This window comes from Phaethon aethereus, assembly GCF_964289735.1.
Source record: "Phaethon aethereus genome assembly, chromosome: 1".
Taxonomy (NCBI): domain Eukaryota; kingdom Metazoa; phylum Chordata; class Aves; order Phaethontiformes; family Phaethontidae; genus Phaethon; species Phaethon aethereus.
This window is the reverse complement of record NC_138575.1, coordinates 2,048,526-2,068,282: the sequence shown is the minus strand read 5'-3', so window position 1 is coordinate 2,068,282 and position 19,757 is coordinate 2,048,526. Positions and strand designations below refer to the sequence as shown.

The 19,757-nt window shown below is 48.8% G+C and overlaps 1 protein-coding gene across 1 annotated transcript; it reads right to left on the bottom strand.

The window, feature by feature from the left end:
• Nucleotides 1–218: 218 nt before the first annotated feature.
• Nucleotides 219–14,669, bottom strand: SLC35B4 (solute carrier family 35 member B4). The gene is made up of 10 exons (XM_082014178.1): nt 14,492–14,669; nt 9,935–10,048; nt 8,796–8,898; nt 7,465–7,514; nt 6,212–6,293; nt 4,786–4,846; nt 3,864–3,973; nt 3,565–3,640; nt 2,315–2,390; nt 219–565 (listed from the first exon to the last, which is right to left on the bottom strand). The coding sequence occupies exons 1-10, from the start codon at nt 14,566–14,568 to the stop codon at nt 319–321; spliced, it is 996 nt and encodes a 331-aa protein (XP_081870304.1). The 5' UTR covers nt 14,569–14,669; the 3' UTR covers nt 219–318.
• Between the last annotated feature and the right edge of the window lie 5,088 nt (nt 14,670–19,757).

Below are 19,757 nucleotides of genomic sequence, written 5' to 3'. Positions count from 1 at the left end.
AACTAGGTTGGGCTCCTAAAGGGAGAACTGGGTCAGCTTTGACATTACTTAAAAGGGTTAATCAAATGAAAATAAAATTAAAAATGGGGAGAGGGGTCTCGAAGCAAAAGGAGTCACATAAAAAAAATGCAACGTTGTAAAAATAATGGTATTGTCTCTCCATGATCCATTTCAAGTAGGTTCCCAGTGGAGGCTCCACGTTTCCCAGGAGCTTGGCACAGCCAACACCTCCCCTGAGTTACAAAAACAACCCCCTCTGGGGGATTCCCTGCTGCTCTATAAAACAATAAAAAGGTCCTTGCAGAGAGTCCCTGCACGTTACTCCTCCTTTGGCCTCTTCCTCCAGCGGGCCAGGAAGGGCCCGAGGCTGTTCCACACCTCCGTGTACATGAGAGTCCCCACAAAGACGAAGGCAGTGCCCAGCCAGTGCCAGGCCGTGAAGGGGTTGCGAAAGTAGAGGATGGAGAAGATGAGGCTGACGAACTTGCGCAGTGTCACCACCAGCGTGACGGTGAGGGAGGTGCACTCCGTGGTGAGGATGAAGACGCCTCGGATGCAGACATATCTGGGTGGGCAGAGGTAAGGGGACATCGGGGCTGAAGAGGCAGTACACCTGGGCAGGCCTTTGGGAATGAAAAGGACGGAGCAATGGATAACCCCAGTCTGGTTATAGTGGGAAAAAAATTCCCTTCTCCTCGGATCATCATTTCTACAGCTATGGACAGCTTCACTACAAACTCCAGGGACACTCCAAATCTCCCAGACTCCCCCCACCCCTGCTCTGGGACAACAAAACTACAACACTAGAGCAGCGGGGGCTGACGTGTTAGCAAAGGGCTAATGGCACGCAGGGTTCACTGCAGTTTAAACCAGTCCCTGCTATGGAGCCGAGGGAGCTAAAATCATAGAATCATAGAACAGTTTGGGTTCAAAGGGACCTTTCAAGGCCGTCTAGTCCAACTCCCCTGCCACGAGCAGGGACATCTTCAACTACAGCAGGTTGCTCAGAGCCCCGGCCAACCTGACCTGGGATGTTGCCAGGGATGGGGCATCTACCACCTCCCTGGATGGTAGATGTTTCACCATACCAGGGTTTCACCACCCTCATTGTAAAACATTTCTTCCTTAGATCTAGTCTGAATCTGCCCTCTTTCAGTTTAAAACCGTTACCCCTTGTCCTATCGCTACAAGCCCTGCTAAAATGTCTGTCCCCATCTTTCTTCCAAGCCCCCTTTCAGTCTTGGCAGCTGCAGTAAGGTCTCCCCGGAGCTTCTCTACTCCAGGCTGAGCCCCCCCAGCTCTCCCAGCCTGTCCTCCCAGCAGAGCTGTTCCAGCCCTCGGAGCATTGCTGGGGCCTCCTCTGGCCCCACTCCAGCAGGTCCATGTCTCTTCTGTGTCGAGGGCTCCAGAGCTGGACGCAGCACTGCAGGGGGGTCTCCCCAGAGCGAGGCAGAGGGGCAGAATCCCCTCCCTCACCCTGCTGGCCACGCGGCTTTGGAGGCAGCCCAGGACACGGTTGGCTTCTGGGTTGCGAGCACACGTTGCCAGTTCATGTCCAGCTTTTCATCCCCCAGGACCCCCAAATCCTGCTCAGCAGGGCTGCTCTCCATCCCTTCACCCCTCAGCGTGTGCTGATGCTGGGGGCTGCCCTGACCTGGGTACAGGACCCTGCCCTTTGCCTTGTCGAACCTCACAAGGTTCACACAGGCCCATTTCTCAAACATAGAATCAATAGAATCAGACTTTTCTGTTTATACAGAGTCCTCTTTCACCCCCTGAGGGGTCACGGAAAAGGCAGATTAAACAAGGAGGTTTCATGGAGGAGCATGAGCAGCAATAGGGCACAGCACTCACTCAACGGTGAGAGGAAAATGGTAAAAGGGAATTGGACTGAAGGTCCCTTTTTCAAGGGTTTCATCGGACTTCCAGACTTGTCTTCACTGTGTGGAAGAATCCACGCGCTGATATGGCCCACAAATGGCTCCTGATCTGTCCCTTCTACCCGGGGCTGGCTAGCAGAACTACCATGAGTTTATACCAGCCAGCCTGTCCCTGGGGAGGTGGTGGCAGATTTCAGTCACCCAGGAAATAACATAAGCCCCAGGCTAAATTCCTCTCTCTGTTTTCCAGGAGGTGGTGGCCAGGTGGTTCAGCCACCCTGGAAAACGTCTTAAGCCTCATGTTAAATTTCACTCTATATTTTCCAAGAGAGACCTGAAAAATCAGCTTCCAAATGCAGGGAAGATTCCAAGGACGCAGCACTCCCACCATTCCTCCTCTCCCACCCCACTGAAGCTGTGCTTTGAAAGGATACTGAGTGATGACGTTCATGAGGAGGTAGAACCACATGATTGGCAGGGTCAGTCCGATCACTGGGACCTGGAACAGCTCTGCAGGGAGAAAGGATGGAGCAAGGTCACTGCCCTGCTAGTGCTTAAAGAAGATGCAAGGAAAGGCTCTCCTGTCCTGGACTGACCATGACCCAGGATATGCTGCAGCTTCAGGAGGCCATTGCTGCATTAAGCAGACTGAGGTGCGGGTACATTTTGATTTTGCTCCAAATAGAGAGTTATCTTGTTCTTAGTGTGATAAAGGACAAATACAAGAGAGTTTGCAGATGTTTCTGCTTGGATTTCCATAGGGAGGAAAGGAAGATGGGGGAAGAAGTAGGCTAAGGAAAAAAGACATTAAAAGAAAAGCTCTGTCTTGCTTTCTTGCGTCAGGGCTGTCCTATTGTTAAAATGGGATGAATCAACTGCGCGGCTCTGAGAAGCTGACGGCGCTAGCATGGGAAAGCCTGCATAGCACCAGCAAAATAAAAACCAACGGGTCCAAGTTTATGCCTCTCGTTGAGGATTTGGTCCTGTTGCTCCCATTTTTGAACTACCACATTCCTTTCCCCCGGGGTCACCTATCTCATACTTTTCTTTAGTGGGTGTAGCGTGCCAGAAGTACTTTGCAATGATATTAATAAACAGATTAAAGTGATCTATGCATGCAAATATCCCCTATAACCAGAGGGAATTAAAGAACCAGCAAACATACTCAGCAAAGATCTGTCCAGTTTCACAAAATTGGGAATATAGGAAGCTTGCTGGCACTTTGGAAGTCTGATGAATTTTACTATTAAACTTAAGGAGATGTATAGCTCAAGGTGGATGGACAAGCAATCTGTCTGGGCCCAACAGGTGTATGCGTGTGCAGTAGTGAGAAATTTGGGGTTTAACCACAGTGATCCAAAGTCATGGCTTAGCTTTGCGAACTGCTGTGGCACCAGCTGAACGGTCAGCTGCCCATGGCCAGGCTCTCAGCAGTCAGCAAGCAGCACTTGTCCAAGTGTGCTGGCATCTGGCCTTCCACGAGGAAGAGGTTGGACAATGTCCCCAAGAGAGTGTGGGGGGGGGGTTTTGGCTTTAGGCTTTCTATCAAACCTGAAAATTCAAAGGGCTTGAACATGCCAAGATGACAGTCTGATGTGCACAACTGCTGGACTGAAAGCTTCCTACAGCATTTTCCAGAGGACAGGAAGGTACAAGAGCAAGGATCCGTCTGTGCAACACTCACCAGACTGGCTGAAGAGGACTGCATGGTGGTAGATGTTTGGGGCAAGGAGAAGAAAGCCAGGGAGTGGTAATGCGTGCTGGAAAGTAAAGACAGGATGTTAACAGATTATGTGAACCCGCTCCACTTCCCATCCTGGGAAACCAACTTCACATATCTGGGTGAGAGCACACTCTTCACTGCTCCAGCCCTGCAGCGTGTCACCCTTTGGATTTGTGCCGAGTACCGGGTGGGCAGGGAAGGGACTCTCTTAGCAGCTCTGTCTGCCCACTAAAAGCAATAGAAAAAACATGGTGACTCACATTGTAAAAAAGGGCCTCTTTGGAGTGCTTCCCAAACTGCTTGTAGAGCATCTCCTGGAAAATGCCCATTCTGGCAGACATGAGGAGGGCAAAGGTGAGCGCAGCAATACCTGGAACAGAAGCACAGCATTGCAACACTGCTCAGGGACAGCATAGCTCAAGTCAAACAGCTTGACAACTCCCTTGATTTGGCCGTCAGTGAAAAAAGCCAAAGCATCTGGACTTGATAAGATGGGCAGAAAATTGATAACAGTGTTGAGGACACAGGTATCTTATTACAAAGGCTGAGATGCCAAGAGACTTCTGAAAAAATCATCTCTTAAAAAAGAGACTCAGCCCTGGCAAGCAGAGTTGGTGGGATACCAGGGATACAGTCATTTGCCACTACTGACAATACATCAATCCCAGGTTCCCTGAAAAGCCAGCAATAAATCTAGGCTAGAGGTACAAAAATAGGTTCAAGTGCCACACTTCAAAGACTCCTCCACAAAATACTGTGCTGAACAAACACTTGAACCAGCTATAGCCCCTCTCCCTCTCTGCAGCATAGCTCACGGCATCAGACATATCAGGTAGGGCTGCTTTTGCAGAGAGAAATCCAGAAGATATCTGCAAACATGCATGACTCTAGTCTCATTATGTCACGAAGCCACCACCTGTAGGTCCCATATTTGACTTGTTGGCCAAATAAAGAGTACCTCCTTGCACAAAGCTGCTAATGAGTGCCACAAAACCCCATTCTTTGCAAATCAACAACCAGATGCTCATCAATCAATCAACCAAATGCTCAGCACAACTTAACCTCAGCATAAGGACTCCCACCACAGTCTGCTTTGCACAACCCACACGGCCAAGGACATCAGAGCGCCGAGTCTTGCCAGTATCCCAGCAAAGGTCAGCTGGGGATGTGGCACTCGCGTACCTAGCAGCCACCACAGGAAAACCTGGAGTCCGTCCTCTTCGTTTAAGCTGGAGTCAGATGCCTGGTGGAGGGAGACACAACACAGGCACCGTAAGCCACCATGTCCCTGCAGCTCATTTGGGCCTGCCTCTATCTCACTCTTGGTTTGTGTGTTGTGCTCCAAGCAAGCCCATAAAACAAAGACTGCCCAAGGTCTTGCATTCTCCAGAGTCAGCTCCCTGGCTGAACGGAGGTGATGGCAACTACAGCATACTTCACTTTCTGCTTCAGAGACTTCAGATGATAGACTCTGCTTCACAGAATGCATCAGATTCCAGCCAAAAAGTGGAAACATCTGATCAAGAAGGTAGCTTTTCTGAAAGAAATGCCCTGGCTTGGCCAGAGACTGAACTCTTCAACCACAAAAATAATCAGTGCCAGACAGAAAGCTCACACAGACATTGGCAGGCTCCTCTGTCCCATCTCAGAGGTGGCAGGGAGAACCAGGGCTCTGGCTTGAGGTCAAGACATTGACAAAACCAGGCCCGTAGATGCTGTTAGCCTAGGTAGCATGACTTGGCTCAACTCTCTTTCACTGTGGTTTAGGGCAAATTAGATTACTCACCTTTGCCACAACTGTCTGTACCATACCAAAAGCCCATGCCTGCTGAGAGTTTATCTGGATTAACACCGAATAATACAGAGCAAGGCTGCATAGAACAGACCTTCCTCAGATACCCTAACAGCTATTAAATGATGGGAGACCTGGAGGTTTGACAGCTTTGTTTCATTTCCAGTCTCTCAGAGCTGGATTAAGTGCAACAAATTTTCACTATACCACCACTTTATGCCATTTTTCTGTCTTCAGCTGACAAGATCAGGCTGGGGGTTCTGACCCAGGTAAAGCCCAAAGTGATGTTACACATGGATTTTCTTCACTCCGTCCTGTTCTCCAAATACATGCACTTTATTTCAAGGGTCACAGAAAGTCATGCTGGATGACAACAGGTCTGTAAAAATCTAGCGTGAAAGGCAACAATCTCTTCTGGGATAAAAAGAGTGAAGACTTAAGATGGCTGCGTTTTGCTTAAGATTCACCTGCTCCTAACTGCAACACATCACACTAAGGGCGAAAGAAAACAGCTTCTAGCTGTTATCTCTGTGGCAGAAAAATAATGTTTTTTCTAAGCAAAAGACAACCAGAATAACACAGGATAAAAGGCATCTGTAATGAAGTTAAACCACATGCGTGTGTTTGTCCCTTCTCCCCAAACCACAGGAAAATGAGACCAGGAACAAGAGCTTTCGGGGAGCAGATCTAGAGCTAGAAGACATCTTGCACCTCCATTCATAGTCGGGCAAAGGGAATTACTGATAAAGGGGATGACAGAAGCTCCTGTGTCAATAAGGTTCACAGCTATGACCTCAGGCCCTTTCCAATTCTTACCACTTGCTTTGCAGACATGAACGTGCAGGTGAAGATCCCCAGGGACACCAGGGCTATGGATGTGTATTTAGAAACGCTGTATCTGCACAGAGGAGAAGACAGATGTCAGTGATCCAGCCCAGCCTCGCCTTGTTCACCTACGGCTCCCTTGCACTGCATTTTGCTCCATTACACCAGTGTGAACCTGGGGTAATGGGCACGTACGCATTACTTAACGTCAGACATTGCTAGGAAGGAAGGCCAACTTACTCCAACTGCAACACAAAAGAAGCATTTGGACCAAGATCTCCTTGCCCGTGGCAAAGGATCTCTCTCAAATCAATGCCAGCATGGATCTCTGCATAGTGATGGAGTGGCAGGGGATGTGCCCACATTGGTCCCACAGCCAGACCTCAAGCAGCTGGGAGGACCTTCCCATCCTGATGGCTTTGCCCACTGTGGTGGGTTGACCCAAGCCAGCAGCCAAGCACCCACACAGCCGCTCGCTCATTCCTCCAACCTCGTGGGGTGGTGGAGTGAACCGGAAAGGCAAGAATGAGAAAACTCGTGGGTTAAGCTAAAGAGTTTAATGTGGGGGAACAACAAAAACAATGCAAAAGCAATCACTCACCACCTCCCATAAGCATGGCGGTCTTGGAAGCCAACTCCCCCCAACCCCCTTCTTCCTCTACCCCGGTTTCTATTGCAGCACGCAGCACTGTATGGCACAGAATAACCCTTTGGCCATTTTGGGTCAGTTGTCCCAGCTGTATCCCCTCTCAACTTCTTGTCCACCCCCAGCCTACTCACTGGGAAGCAGAGTGGGAAAAACAGAGCGCCTTGACACTGCCTAAGCACTGTTCAACAATAGCCAAAACATCAGTGTGCTGTCAACACAAATCTGAAACACAACACCATATGGGCTGCTATGAAGAAAGTTAACTCCATCCCAGCCAGACCCAGATCAGCCGTTCCTCAGGAGTGGTACTGGCCTCACAGAAGTAAGAGGAAAGAAAAGAGCTAACACAGAAGGCTGCAGACATCTGTAAAACCTCTTTTCTCAGTCCATGCTTGCCTCAAATGAAGGAGTGAGGGGTGGTGGAAATGCAGAAGAGGGAACGATTTCAGCCTCTAGTCCAGGCACACCTCTGTGTCCCCATTTCCCCATCAGTAAAACAAGAATATTTAACAGGAAAGGGGCGGGCACTAAACACCAGTCAAGATTAAGTAAACGGCAGAGCATTCCCTGATGATATAAGAGGCTTGTGATTTACCTTTTCTTCAAAATGATGATACCTAGAGCCATGCTTGCTATGAGAGAACCCTGGGAAAGAAGAGAGAGAGAAAAAAAAAAAAAAATAGAAGGTCAGCATGACAAACGTCCCTGGTCCAGGATGCCTGCCCCAGAGAAACACCGCAAACTCAATACAGCTAAATGCAAAACACCAACAGAAATGCCAGAATAGGTTCAGGGAGACCGACAGGGTGGGGACGAGAGGAAACGGCCTCAAGTTGCACCAGGGGAGGTTTAGATTGGATATTAGGAAAAATTTCTTCACCAAAAGGGTTGTCAAGCCCCTCCCTGCCTAGGGAAGGGGTTGAGTCACCAGGTATTTAAGACGTGTAGACGTGGCACGTGGGGATATGTTTTAGTTGTGGACTTGGCAGTGCTGGGTCTGCGGTTGGACTCAATTATCTTAACGGTCTTCTTCCAACCTAAATGATTCTATGAGTCTCACTTCAGCTAGGAAGAGGGGAGAAGTTGAGCTGGGTGGTTTGGGAACAAGTATGCTGGCGCAAACAGGCTACTAGGATCTTCTGGCTAGTGGGCCTCCCCTTTTCTTGGCCCACTCATGACACTCAGTGTGTGCTACAGAGTAGAACGTGGCCAAATCGCTGTGTTTTCAACTGGGAACAGGAGTATGGCTCCACAGATTGACTGCAGGGTTGCAATACAAGAAGCAATCCTCATGGTTAATGTGGGTATTAGAGTGTTGTCTGTTTTCCTTCTTTTTAACCTCTCCTGACTTCAGGTATCTCAACTGCATGACGTGGGAGAACAGCCCCTGCCCAGCAGATCTGCCCAGCAGATTTTTGTTATTCCCATAGCACCTTCCAAAGCAGAGGCCTGTGCAGGAAAAGTTCAGGTCGAACTAGGCCAAATCCATCCTCTCTGACTGGGGTGTTTAACCAAGACACCTACACTAGGACACAAACCACTTGGTTTAGCTGTGTGGTGGGAGGGAAAGCTGGGTGCCTCTGGCCAGCAATTCAGCCCATCCAGGGCTGACAGCCAGAGTCTGGGCTCGGTTTTGTCACTGTTACTTCTCCATCACCTTTGGAAATATGAAGCCTGTTGAGCCTCAGTTTCCTGCCCATTAGGTTGAAATCTAATGATCAACACTGTGAAAGTGAGAACTAGAGCTGAGCCTTCAGAGCAAGGTTGCTCTCCCCACAAGTTAACTGGAGTTTAGTATTTGCACAGGGTTTTGGTGCCCTCAGGGAAAGAGAGGGTGGCAGAAGACATGCACTAGGGACGGTGCTTGCAGAGGTGATGGAAAGAGATGTCACATGAGGAAGGTAAGGATGGCATGGCAGTACTCACTGATCTGAAGATCATGTGCAGTGGCATGGCGATATTTAAGTTCAGGGCATAGTTATTCACCACACTGACAGTGAAGAACATGGCCACCATGATGAAATAGTACCTGAAATACAAACACACAAAAACAGCTGATGGCTGTGCATGTACCTCCCTGGCATGCTGAGACACACCTTGGGAACAGATTAAGTGGCACAAAGAAAGGTCTGGAGCTGAGCAGGGGCCCACTTAGCTCTTGGGTCTGTGACAAGGACTAACAAAGAGATCAATCCGCTTTGGACGTAGTAGAGAAGTCCTCAGAATGGGAAGCAGGCTGACACACACTGACTCAGCTTGTGCTAATCCCAGAAGCAAAGGGGAACTGATGATAGCCCAGCTGGGATCTTTTAGCACAGACTTCCTTCAGAACCCCCCTTCTTAAGATCTGTGCCCTAAGACAAAGCTTGATTTGAGAGGACTCAACTTCTGCCAGCAGGCATCACTACCCTGAGTGGAAGGAGAAATTATTCAAATCCAGGCTGAACAACTCCATGATTCTACATCTAAGCTAGACAGCCTCCACAAAATGAAGTTCCTCACTGTGACACAGCCATAAGTGGTACAAAAATTGCCCTCAACTGATCATGAGGATCTCTGTCCTGAGCACTCAGCACAGTGCTGTTTTGCCACGGGCTAGGCAGTGTGCTAAGGAACCCCACAAAACCCCTTCACTTTAGCCACTGAGTGCCAGGGAGGAAAGCATGAACGTGCCAGGCAATTGCCAGGACAAGATCAGCTCTGATGGGGAAATGCAAAAGTGAATTTGGCCGGGTTTCCAGTAAACCTCTCCCTCCCACGCCCACTGCACCAAGCTGCGGAGAGATAGCAAGCTCTCGAAACACAGCAAACTCTTAACCGTGCAAAATACTGCCCTGTTTCTTGGACAGGAATGTATCCGATGGCAATTTCCTCCTAAGAATTCTCGATAAATGAGGAGTTCATATTTTATCAGGCATGACAGGTTTTCAATGAGGCTTCACAAATGCTGCAGAATGGATGGGATTTAGACAGGATAAACAGATAAACCATTTTATTAAACACTTCTTGTGATAACAGATAGCCAGTCAATTTGTGCCTAGTAAAAGCGTTCAGATCAACTGTACCTCATTGGTATGGCCGGCCTCTTCCTCCCAAAGTTGGCTTCGAAGATAAACCCTTCCACTGCGATAAACAGGAACTGGGAGAATGTCACTATGTTCCCACATCCTGGAAACTGCCTGCAGGCATGGAGAAGAGACACAAGCATAAGAGCAATGCCACAGAAAACAAACACTGCATTGGGCTCCAACAGAAAGAGGCTAACAGCTCATAATCCCAGAGTGAGCATCAACCTGGAGGGGCTTTACTGCTTTATCTGTCCAGGTTCTCACGTTGCCTTTGTTAAACACTTCCCTGCAGGCACTTATTCACCTGTACTTGCAGATACATGTGCAACAATCCCTTCCTCAAACACTTCCAAAGAGGAAGCGAGCAGCCACCCCCCGTCATGGGGCATGTGGTGAATTAAGTCAGGAAGTGAAAGAGGAAATTGGTGGCATCTCACAGGGCTGTATAACATCCCGCCAGGGTATAGGATCTGAATGAGCAACATCAAGCACTGACGCAACCATACTGAAGCTGAATGTCCCTCTTTCTCATGGGGAAGTGGTTTTGACAGGGCGCTCTCCCTGCCAGCTGCTGTGTTTGTTAGCAGTCAGGTGAAACGGTGAGTCCACCCAGGAGGAAGGCAGCAGCATTTCAGATAGCCCTTATTTCCACTGCACGAGGGAAGGGCCGAGGTCAGGTCCGGGTCTGCAAATCATGGCGTAGTGTCCATGGTTCTGCTTGTACCCCATCCCCAGATCATGTGAACATCAGCTCAGACCTGCTTTCGGTTTACTCAGCAAGCTTTAGCTCTCTGCCCTGCTGCGTTTGCTGGATGCCAAAAGTTTGGTTGTATGTTCAAGAAGGAGCCTACAACAGCTCATCATGGGAGCCTAAAAAGGTCGTGGCATTAAATGCCACGTGATAGTCAGGCAAGCCAGGGAGCTTGCTAACATGACACATACCTTGCACTGAAGTTTTCAAAGTCCACAAGGTATCGAAAGCCACAAAACAGTGTCTGACCTCGAAAAAGAGACCCTCTTAGCTGAGCATCTTTGTCCTCCCAGAGAGACCCAGGCGCTGCAGTTATCACCACCTTTGTAGCAGAAATGACACCACCTTTGAGCAAATCAACCTTGTGTGTGTGTTTTTTCTCAGGGAAGAGAAATTACCTGCAAGGGCAATACAGCCCATAAACAGCCTGATGTTAAACAAACACTCCCGCATGCTGCTCACTCATTCCTAGCAGACATGCCTGCCGCAGACTCTGCTTTCTTCCTAAGAAGCTTACAAGGGAGCAAGAGAGGATTTCCTGGGAAGCACACAGTCAGCTGTGGGCTCAGAGGAGGCTGTGACGTATCAGATAATCAGAAAGCTCACTGTTATTTGCAGTGGAAGACAGGAATTTGAGCAAGTACTTTTCCAGTGCAAGACAGAAACCGACGCCAAAGACTTAACGGGGAAGCTGCATGCCGCCGATCCCTACCCTGCCGCACAAGCATGCGGCTTGCTCACGCAGCATGCCGTCACAACTAGTTAAAGACTGGGTCTAGACACAGTTTTGCAGAACGCAAGCTGGGAGATGCACTGGAGAACAGAAATAACCAAGCTGTCTCCAGGATAGCTGAGCCGAAGGCCTGGTCTCCTTCAAAATCTCTTCTGTCACCCCCAGACTTCTCAGAAGCAGCAGTGCTCTGGTTAATGCAGAGCTGGCACATGGTCGCCACCAAACAGCACCTGGAAAGGCCACTTTCTCCTTGAATTTTTCACCGGGCAGGTACTAGCCTGAGCCACTGCCCTCTACCCACCTGCCAGTTCTCACATATTTTCAAAGCTTAATTGTCCATGAGACTTCAGTCCCTGCTATGCAATGAGATTAAGAGGTTCAAATATTACTTGAGGGAGGAAAGGAGATACTGAACGGGAGAAAGAGGCCAGGCTCCACGACTGTAAACCTTATCTCTGTAGGGGAATAGAAAACAAGAGTAAACTTGGAATAAACCAAGACTGTTTCCATGCACTAGACTTTGTTTCCTCCCAATTCACACATCCCTGCATTCAGTCCCTTGCTGTACATATGACCTCACATCATCGGTAAATTGGTGATACAGGGTTATGTGTTAAGTCATAATAAAAAGACAAACAAACAAAAAAACCCAGGCTGTATCTGCCCATGTCTTTGACTCACAATCCTAACACTCTGATAGACTTAAAAGAAATGCCAAAAGAAGCCTGGATATATCAACCAACGATCTGCTTTAGTTGTAGCCAACTGATAGAGAGTCCTCCAGAAGCAGTGTAGAAACACTATGATGCAATTATCACCCTGCCTCCGAGGACAGAATTGCCTGGGCTGTTAGCGTCCAGCAGCCCTAGCAGATGGTGGGATGAAACAGCCGGAGTGGGGATCTCGGTCATGTCAGCAGAGCACAGAGAGATTTTTTGCACATCAGTTTGGGGCACATTGAAGCAGAGTACTCTTATTCATTATGAGCACTGCACTGAGAGGGAACAAGCCTGGATTCTTGGCCTGCTTTACATCCCTTTCACAGCAATTGAAGCCGTTTATTTCTTGCTTTGCCTCCAGAGCCCAGCCGAAAAATTTATCTCCTCTTCTCTGCAGCCATTCTCCACATGTTTAAAGTCTTCTGTCTGTCCACAGGCATCTCTAAAGAGTTCTCATTCCTTTACTCTTTCCTCATAAATCCTGAGCAAACTTCTTCCCATCACCTTTGTTATTCCCCACCGGACTGTTGGTCTGGTCACTGCATTTTCCTGTGATGCTGCTCCAGGACCTTTTCCCTTGTTATGGGAAGGCTCATCATTGAGAGGGACTTTTTCTCTCTAGACAACACCAAGACCCAAAGAAATAACCAGTGTTACCCCAATTTAGGGACAAAAGGTGAACAGGCCAAGAGAGGGGCACAGGAACTGAGCTGTCAGGAACAGGGGAATTTCTGAAGTGAATGAGAGGCAAAGCATAAGAGAAGCTTGTGTGTAAAAAGCAGCTTTTCTTAGATATCTGCAGTCTGACTTCTAGGATTTGCTGCTCAAAATCCCTTCTGTGGTTTAGGTACCTAATGCAGCCTTTGAGTAGGGCCAAATGGCTCACTTTTGGTTTAAGGTCTGGCTGGAGGACACACAGGCCTAGAGTGTCTTGCGAGCATCTTGCAAGCAAATGCAAGAAGCCAGATGCAAATCTTTCTCCATCTCAAAGGGGCTCATTGCTCCTCCCTCACTGATGCTGCAGCACAAGCCACACAGGAAAGGCAGAGGCTAGAGCAATCCCCAAGAGCAAAGACAACTCGCCATGCAAGCTCTCTTCCTCCAGGAACTGCTTCTTGATTTATCCAGCAACTGCTGAGTGATTGCACAACCTTGTGTTAAGGTACCTGCATCCTGGCCTCCCACTTGGAAGCAAATATCCCCACTGCTGGCTTCCAGAGTCAGGCTCTCTTTTGCACTCCTTTTTTCTCTTAAAAATCTGGGATGATGATGCATGGGAGGAAATAAGTGCAGGTTTTAACTATTAGTTTCAAAAGCCTGAGCATGGTTTAAGTTAACATAACACTGAATGGTCAGGGGATGCAGCTCCCCCCTGACTTACTATGACTGTAGACCCAGAACCAGTTCAATCATTACTTTTTTCTAGTCAGGTCTAGCACTTCTGCCTTCACAGCTTGATGACCAGCCCTGAAAATAAAATCAACAGACCATCACCTTTTCCAAGCTATGCCAGCCTTCCTCCATCAGGGTGAGGAAGGTGACGCAGCGCTCGGACGTACCCAAACGTCAGCCCTCCTCTCTCTGCAACCTGGCAATTCACGTTCGCTCCGAGTGCCACAGAGGACTCTTCGCCCTCGTCAGGTTGGCTTTGCAGCCACGTGACGCTGCCGAAGATCACATTTCCAGATGGACGACGTTCCCTCGGCCCTGCCTGCCATCCCAGGGGACCCCTAGCCAGCTCCTGCGCGTCTTCTCCTTGGGATTTCAGCAGTTACTTGTACGAGGCGCTGGGATCAGAGAGCAGGGGTGATGGGGACGCTTTAGGGCCAGGCTGATGCGGTGGACCCTGTGTCAGCAGAGACGGGAGATCCCCGGTGCCTGGGAGGGATACTGAAGCGGCCCGCGATAGGACCAGACTGGGCCCAAACCGAGGGGAACAGCCCCCCCCCAAAAAACACAAAACCCATCAGACGGTGACACAACACGGCCAGGGCCTGGCGACCCACAGCCAGGCTCCTCTTGGCACCTTGATGAGGAGCCCCGGGGCCTGGGGCTGCCCCCCAAGCTGTGCGGGGGGCTGGCGACCCCGCTGGGGCCGCAGACCCCTCAGGCCCAGCCCCAGGCTGGGTGCCAGCCTCGGGTGCCCCCCGGCAGCCCCCCCCCCCCAAAGCCTCTCCCCCGCCCCATCTCCTGGAGGCTCCCTGGGCGCTGCCGCTTCCTCCCCGCACAACTCCCGAAGCCGGTGGGGGACACCCTGTGGCCCCCAGCCCCGGGGACCCTCACCCGACCCCCGATTCCATTCCTGCCCTCACCCCTCTTTCTGCCCCCAAAGCTTCTCCCCGGCCCCGCACCTGGCCAGCAGCTCCAGGAACACTACGTTGCTGCAGCAGCCGCCGAACACCAGCCCCACCGCCACGGCCGGGTGCATGGTGCCGCCGCAAACAACGAGGAGGCGTCCCGGGCCGCCACCGCATCCCGCTCCCGGGCCGCAGCCCCGCTCTCAGCCCCGGCCCCGCCGCCCCCGCTTCCTCCTGGGCACCGGTAGTTCGCTCCCCGCCCGCCGCCCGTTCACCGACACCGCCGCACCGCTAGTGCCGGGACTACAACTCCCGGCGGCCAGCGCGACGCCGCAACACCGCCTCCCCAGGAGTGGCCGCCCCGCGGGGCATGATGGGGTGTGTAGTTCCGCCGGGGGGCGGGGGTAATGGCGGCGCGGGGGCGGGCGCTGAGGTGGGGTGGGCAGAAGGCGGGGGAGGGAAGGGGCCAGCAACGCCGCTTGCCTGCTGAGAAACAGCCGCTAATTGCCCTTTTGGGTTTAAATAATGAAATTATCGCTTCGATGTGAAATCGAGCCTGCCCGTGGCCTGTGGTGGAGCCTGCTGGGAGGTCCTCCCATGCTCTCGAGGTCACAGGCAAGCCTCGCTGAGGCCTGTGTTAGGGTCACCATGATTGGTGTCAGAAACACTGGAGCAAAACTGGGTCTGAAAGGCAATTGTGTGCTTGGAAGGAGATGAGGGCTGCAGGAGGAGGACGAGGGGCAGGAGGGAGGAAAAGGTGCACAAATGATGATACTGGGGTGGCTTGGGGACCGTCTGTGTCCGACAGCACCAGCAGCCACCCGCGGCTTTACAGGGGGAGATGGAGGAAAAAATAAGCCCTTCAGAGTGGTGGGTGAAGTGGTATTTCTGGCCATAACCCTGCAAACGTCAAGGTGCACTGCAGTGCTGGAGAGGGAGGGTTTGGTGAAAGGGTTATCAGCGTGGGGACAAACTGCACCCAGCGGTTCTGCGCCACCACCATCTGCAATGATGTATTTATTAATTTGCCATCCTGACTGGGTACTTTGGTTTCTGTTGCCAGGATGAAGACAGTGTTGTGTCAAGTCACAGTAAAAATATGCATTAAAACAGCACAACCACTCCAAGGATCCAGCCCCAAGATGTGGATTCTCCAGTCTGGTGTGGAATTTCAGTAGGGCTTAATACAGTGTCTATGGCACTTTCCATTTTATTTTGTCACTATTCGATTCTGTTGTTGCCCTGTTACTCCTTATCCTCGTGTCCTAGAGTGTGTGTTTGCATTCTTGCAGTTGGAGCAATTCATGTTTCTGCTGTTAACATAGCTGTGATCAGTCAGGGGTGAAGTGTCGTCTTTTCTAAAGTTGTGTGGAGAGCCCCGCTAATCTGTCAAAGCCCTCTGTGATCAACAGAAGCCATATTGATCAAAAAGTGGGATTTTCATGCTGTAGATGTTTCATATTGTTTTTAATAAAGTTTTGATCTGAATCGGACCCTTTTTTTTTTTTTTTCCCTTTAGGTACAAGTGTGAAATCCCATGAATACATTGCAAAGAGCTATGGTCAGTCCAAAAATGAAGCACTTCTTTTCATGATTTCCAGCTCTTCAGGGAATGTGACAGCCTTGGCAGCTTCTCTGCTGCTAAAAGCAGCTAATGACAGGGGCGAAACTGCCAGGATTGCCCATTTCTTTTGCTCACTGCGAGAGCTTCTAGGCTGTTTGACTCCAAGCTGGAGATTCCAGGGCTTCCAGACTCCTTACCTGCGGGCTGGAAACCCAGGGTGGTTGGAGCATGTGTCCTCAGGGCTTACATGGGCTATGGCTGAAAGGCTGGAAACTATGGCAACAATACCCAGGAATCCTTGGGTACCTTGTGGGCTTTGCCTGCGGTTAGAAACCTTGCGGTGTCTTGAAAAAAAGCACCACAGACCGAAGGGGTCTGGGGTGTCCCTTGTGATGTTTCCAGGAGTTTTGGCTTGGGATGTACCCTCTAGGAGGATGGTCAGGCAGAAAATAATGCTTTGGGGTCCAAGCATCTGGGAGACCCCCTGGGAAACCCCAGGAGTTTTGCTGAACTCTTGCTCTGTATTTGTCAGAAGTTCATTGTTCTCCCATTTCACAATCCGTTTCAGTGTTTTCTGACCTCACTCTAGGTAGAAACTCTTCAACTAACTTCCTTGGTCTTCCCATCAAGTCCTTTTAAATGGTTTATATATTATTAAAAAGCATCATGGCTCATTAGCAACAAACAAAGACCATTACTCAGGCTTGCTGGCACTTTGTAGTATCTCCAGGGTTTCCTGCTTCTACATCCTCAGCTGCTGCACAGGTCAGAATGATCGTTTTTTTCTGTTCCCTTCACTAATAAGCTTTTGCTACCTTGGGTGCTCACTTCTTTGCCTTTTTTTCACTTTCTTTGTGCTTCAAAAGGGAGGGGGGGCTGAGGTATTTTTTCTGCCACAATAAATGTGCCGCACCTTGGTTCCTAAATGCATTAAGCCACAGAACAGATTGCTTCTTTTGAACTGCTCCAGTGTAACCGTAAAACCAAAATGTGAGCTCATAAAGCATTTTGAGGTGTTCATTGTAGCCTGGCACTTCTGGGAGGGCAGTCTTGTCTGGGCTAGTGAGTACTTAACATCCTTTCTAATATTATAACTACGAGGTAGGTTCTGGGGTGACTTGTCTGACTGAGGAGAGGTCTCACTCTGTTGAGTTCATGGTCTAGCTCTTAGGGGATGGGGGCTCATAACCCTGCAAAATCTTCCTGGTCACCTCAGTGTGGGGCTAGAGACGTAGTTGTTGGACTTGCCCTTCTTCCTTTGCGTGGAGTGAGATTGGTTCATCACAGCTGTGATGCTGGACCAATGTACCGAGCTCCTTGTTTGCAGGTTGGTTCTTCATCTTCAGGATGGTTGGTTCATCTTCTTATGAACCAAATATAGGATATAAGGGTAGGATCACTATTCTTCACAAGTCATCCTGATTGTGGCTAAGATGTAATAGTATATTTCACTCTCATTAAAATCAAAATTAAATCCATTCAAAATTCAGTTCACATCAATTCTATGATATCAAAATTAAGAGCAAAATAATGTCTGAAAATTAAAATAATTAACATTTAAAAAATACAATTTAAAAATCAGTTCACCTTCATTGTATCAAAAAGGTAGACACCCAGTGATTTCAGTGTAAGCATCGGATGAGCAAGAGTGATTTCTTAGCTCTGTCTCTCTACCAGGAGCGAATACTAACTTGTTGTTAGTGTCACCAAGTTGTCTTGCATACTGTGAATGGACTGCAGCACTCTTGAGGCTGTGTTCTTACAGTCAGGACTAAGGTCTAAGGACTCGGACAAGATGAGGTTTGTAGGTTGAAATAATATCGCTGGAAAACTAATAAGCTTTCAGTTATAGGACAAAAGTTTTTCATTACTGCTCAGCGCTTATCTGTTTTTTTCCAACGACAGCAAATACTCTAATAAAAGATACTACTTCTACCTACAAACATCGTCTTGCTTCTGCCAGTGTTATTTTGATTTTCTTCAGAGATGGCTGAAATAAAACAGGTTTTCACATCATGGAAACACTGGGAAGTTGTTTTCTGCCCGAAAAGCAGGTGGTGGTGGTGTCTTCTCTAGTACAAATCTGTAGCACTTCAAGGTTTGAATAAGCCCTGGCAGCATTTTGAGTTCCTGACTTCTGAAATACAGTTCAAAGCAAAATTGTGGACTCTTAGTATGCTGGGTGAAAGGGTTCATACTGACGCACTGAATGCATCAAAAATCATTCCTTTAGTTCTGCCCAAGAACCGCATTGTGAGCGATCATAGAATCATAGGCTGGTTTGGGTTGGAAGGGACCTTTCAAGGCCATCTAGTCCAACTCCCCTGCCACGAGCAGGGACATCTTCAACTAGAGCAGGTTGCTCAGAGCCCCATCCAACCTGACCTGGGATGTTGCCAGGGATGGGGCATCTCCCACCTCTCTGGGCAACCTGGGCCAGGGTTTCACCACCTTCACTGTCAAAAATGTCTTCCTTAGATCTAGTGTAAGATATCTTCCATGAAAAGCAAGAAAATGAGAACAGGGCATTTAGGAAGCCAAATCTGTTTAGTAGTTTGCCACTTTTCCCAGCCCTGATATGCAGACAGTCAGGCCTTGATTCTTCAAAGGATCGTAGATTTTTTGTCTTTGCTTTGGGAATAAATACAATGATAGGGGAAACCAGACAGAGCTGCAAGCTCCTGCATGAAAAGTTCTCATGTTTCATTTCCAGAAAAACATTTTTTGGGCCTGTTAGGTGTGGCAAAATCTGACAAAATGCCGGGGAGTTTGACATTTTGACACAGGCAAAATCTTGTTTCTCAAAATTGAGCTTTCCCAGAAAGGCTTTCTCGCTCACTTGTTTTCCAAAACATAGCTTTTTCTAAGAAGTAAACCAGTCGTGTTCTTAATGCACAGGAAGCAAATCAATCAGACCAATTTTGCCTGTTTTCATAATGTGATGCATGCCAGGAAAAGGCAGGTAATTCTGACATAAACACTGATGTGAAGAGGCTATAGGGCTTCTGCCTGCCTGGTCCACAGAGGATGTGAATCCGTCACAGAGCAGTTTATTGACCTTTGGCTCAGCCAAAAACTGCTTGTACTTTTAGTGCTGCAAATGCCTATTCAAACCACGGGATATCAGTGGTGGTGGAGCTGTCACACAGCTATTGTGTGATTGTCTCTGAAGTAGATCAGCCAAGGTAGCATGTTTAATTTAAGAATCTCCGAGATGGTGAATTCTGCAGTCCTGGTAGATTGAAAGATGCAAACGGAGCAAGGTAATGAAATGCCTGATTCCTAACTACATAAACTGCAACTTACAAATAATTCATGATTTCACCTTAGATTTCACTTTTGGCTTCACCTTAGACTACTTCACCTCTGACTTTGTGGTCAAATGGAGATGCCACAGGTAAAAAGAAGCCAATTATTAGCTAGAGTTACTGAAAGTGGAGACATTAACAAGTTTTAATACATCTGAGATCCACTTTGATCTTCCTTTGTTTAACCTCTTTGGTCTGTCTATATATTTCACTGTTCATTCAAACCTCTCCTCTCCTGACCAGCAATGGTATCTCTGCTGAAATGGAGTGCAATGTGTCAGCTCCAATAACAATGTCATTATGACAATGATAACGATATTTTTCATGGTGGACATTGCAGAGAAGGGATTCAGAATAGGCAAGTTGGACTTTCTGGTCCACAAAGACTTGTGTTTTTGTGATCAGGGCATTTCCAAAGAATGGAAAAACTGGTGAAGTGACAGACTGT

What these genes read in the sequence shown, in the direction of transcription:
- SLC35B4 (XM_082014178.1), bottom strand. Translation starts at nt 14,568, where the DNA reads ATGCACCCGGCCGTGGCGGTGGGGCTGGTGTTCGGCGGCTGCTGCAGC. An exon ending in TCATGTCTGCAAAGCAAGTG is followed by an intron (nt 4,847 to 6,211) that starts GTAAGAATTGGA and finishes TCCCTCCACCAG; the next exon opens with GCATCTGACTCCAGCTTAAA. An exon ending in CTCATGAACGTCATCACTCA is followed by an intron (nt 566 to 2,314) that starts GTATCCTTTCAA and finishes CTGCCCACCCAG; the next exon opens with ATATGTCTGCATCCGAGGCG.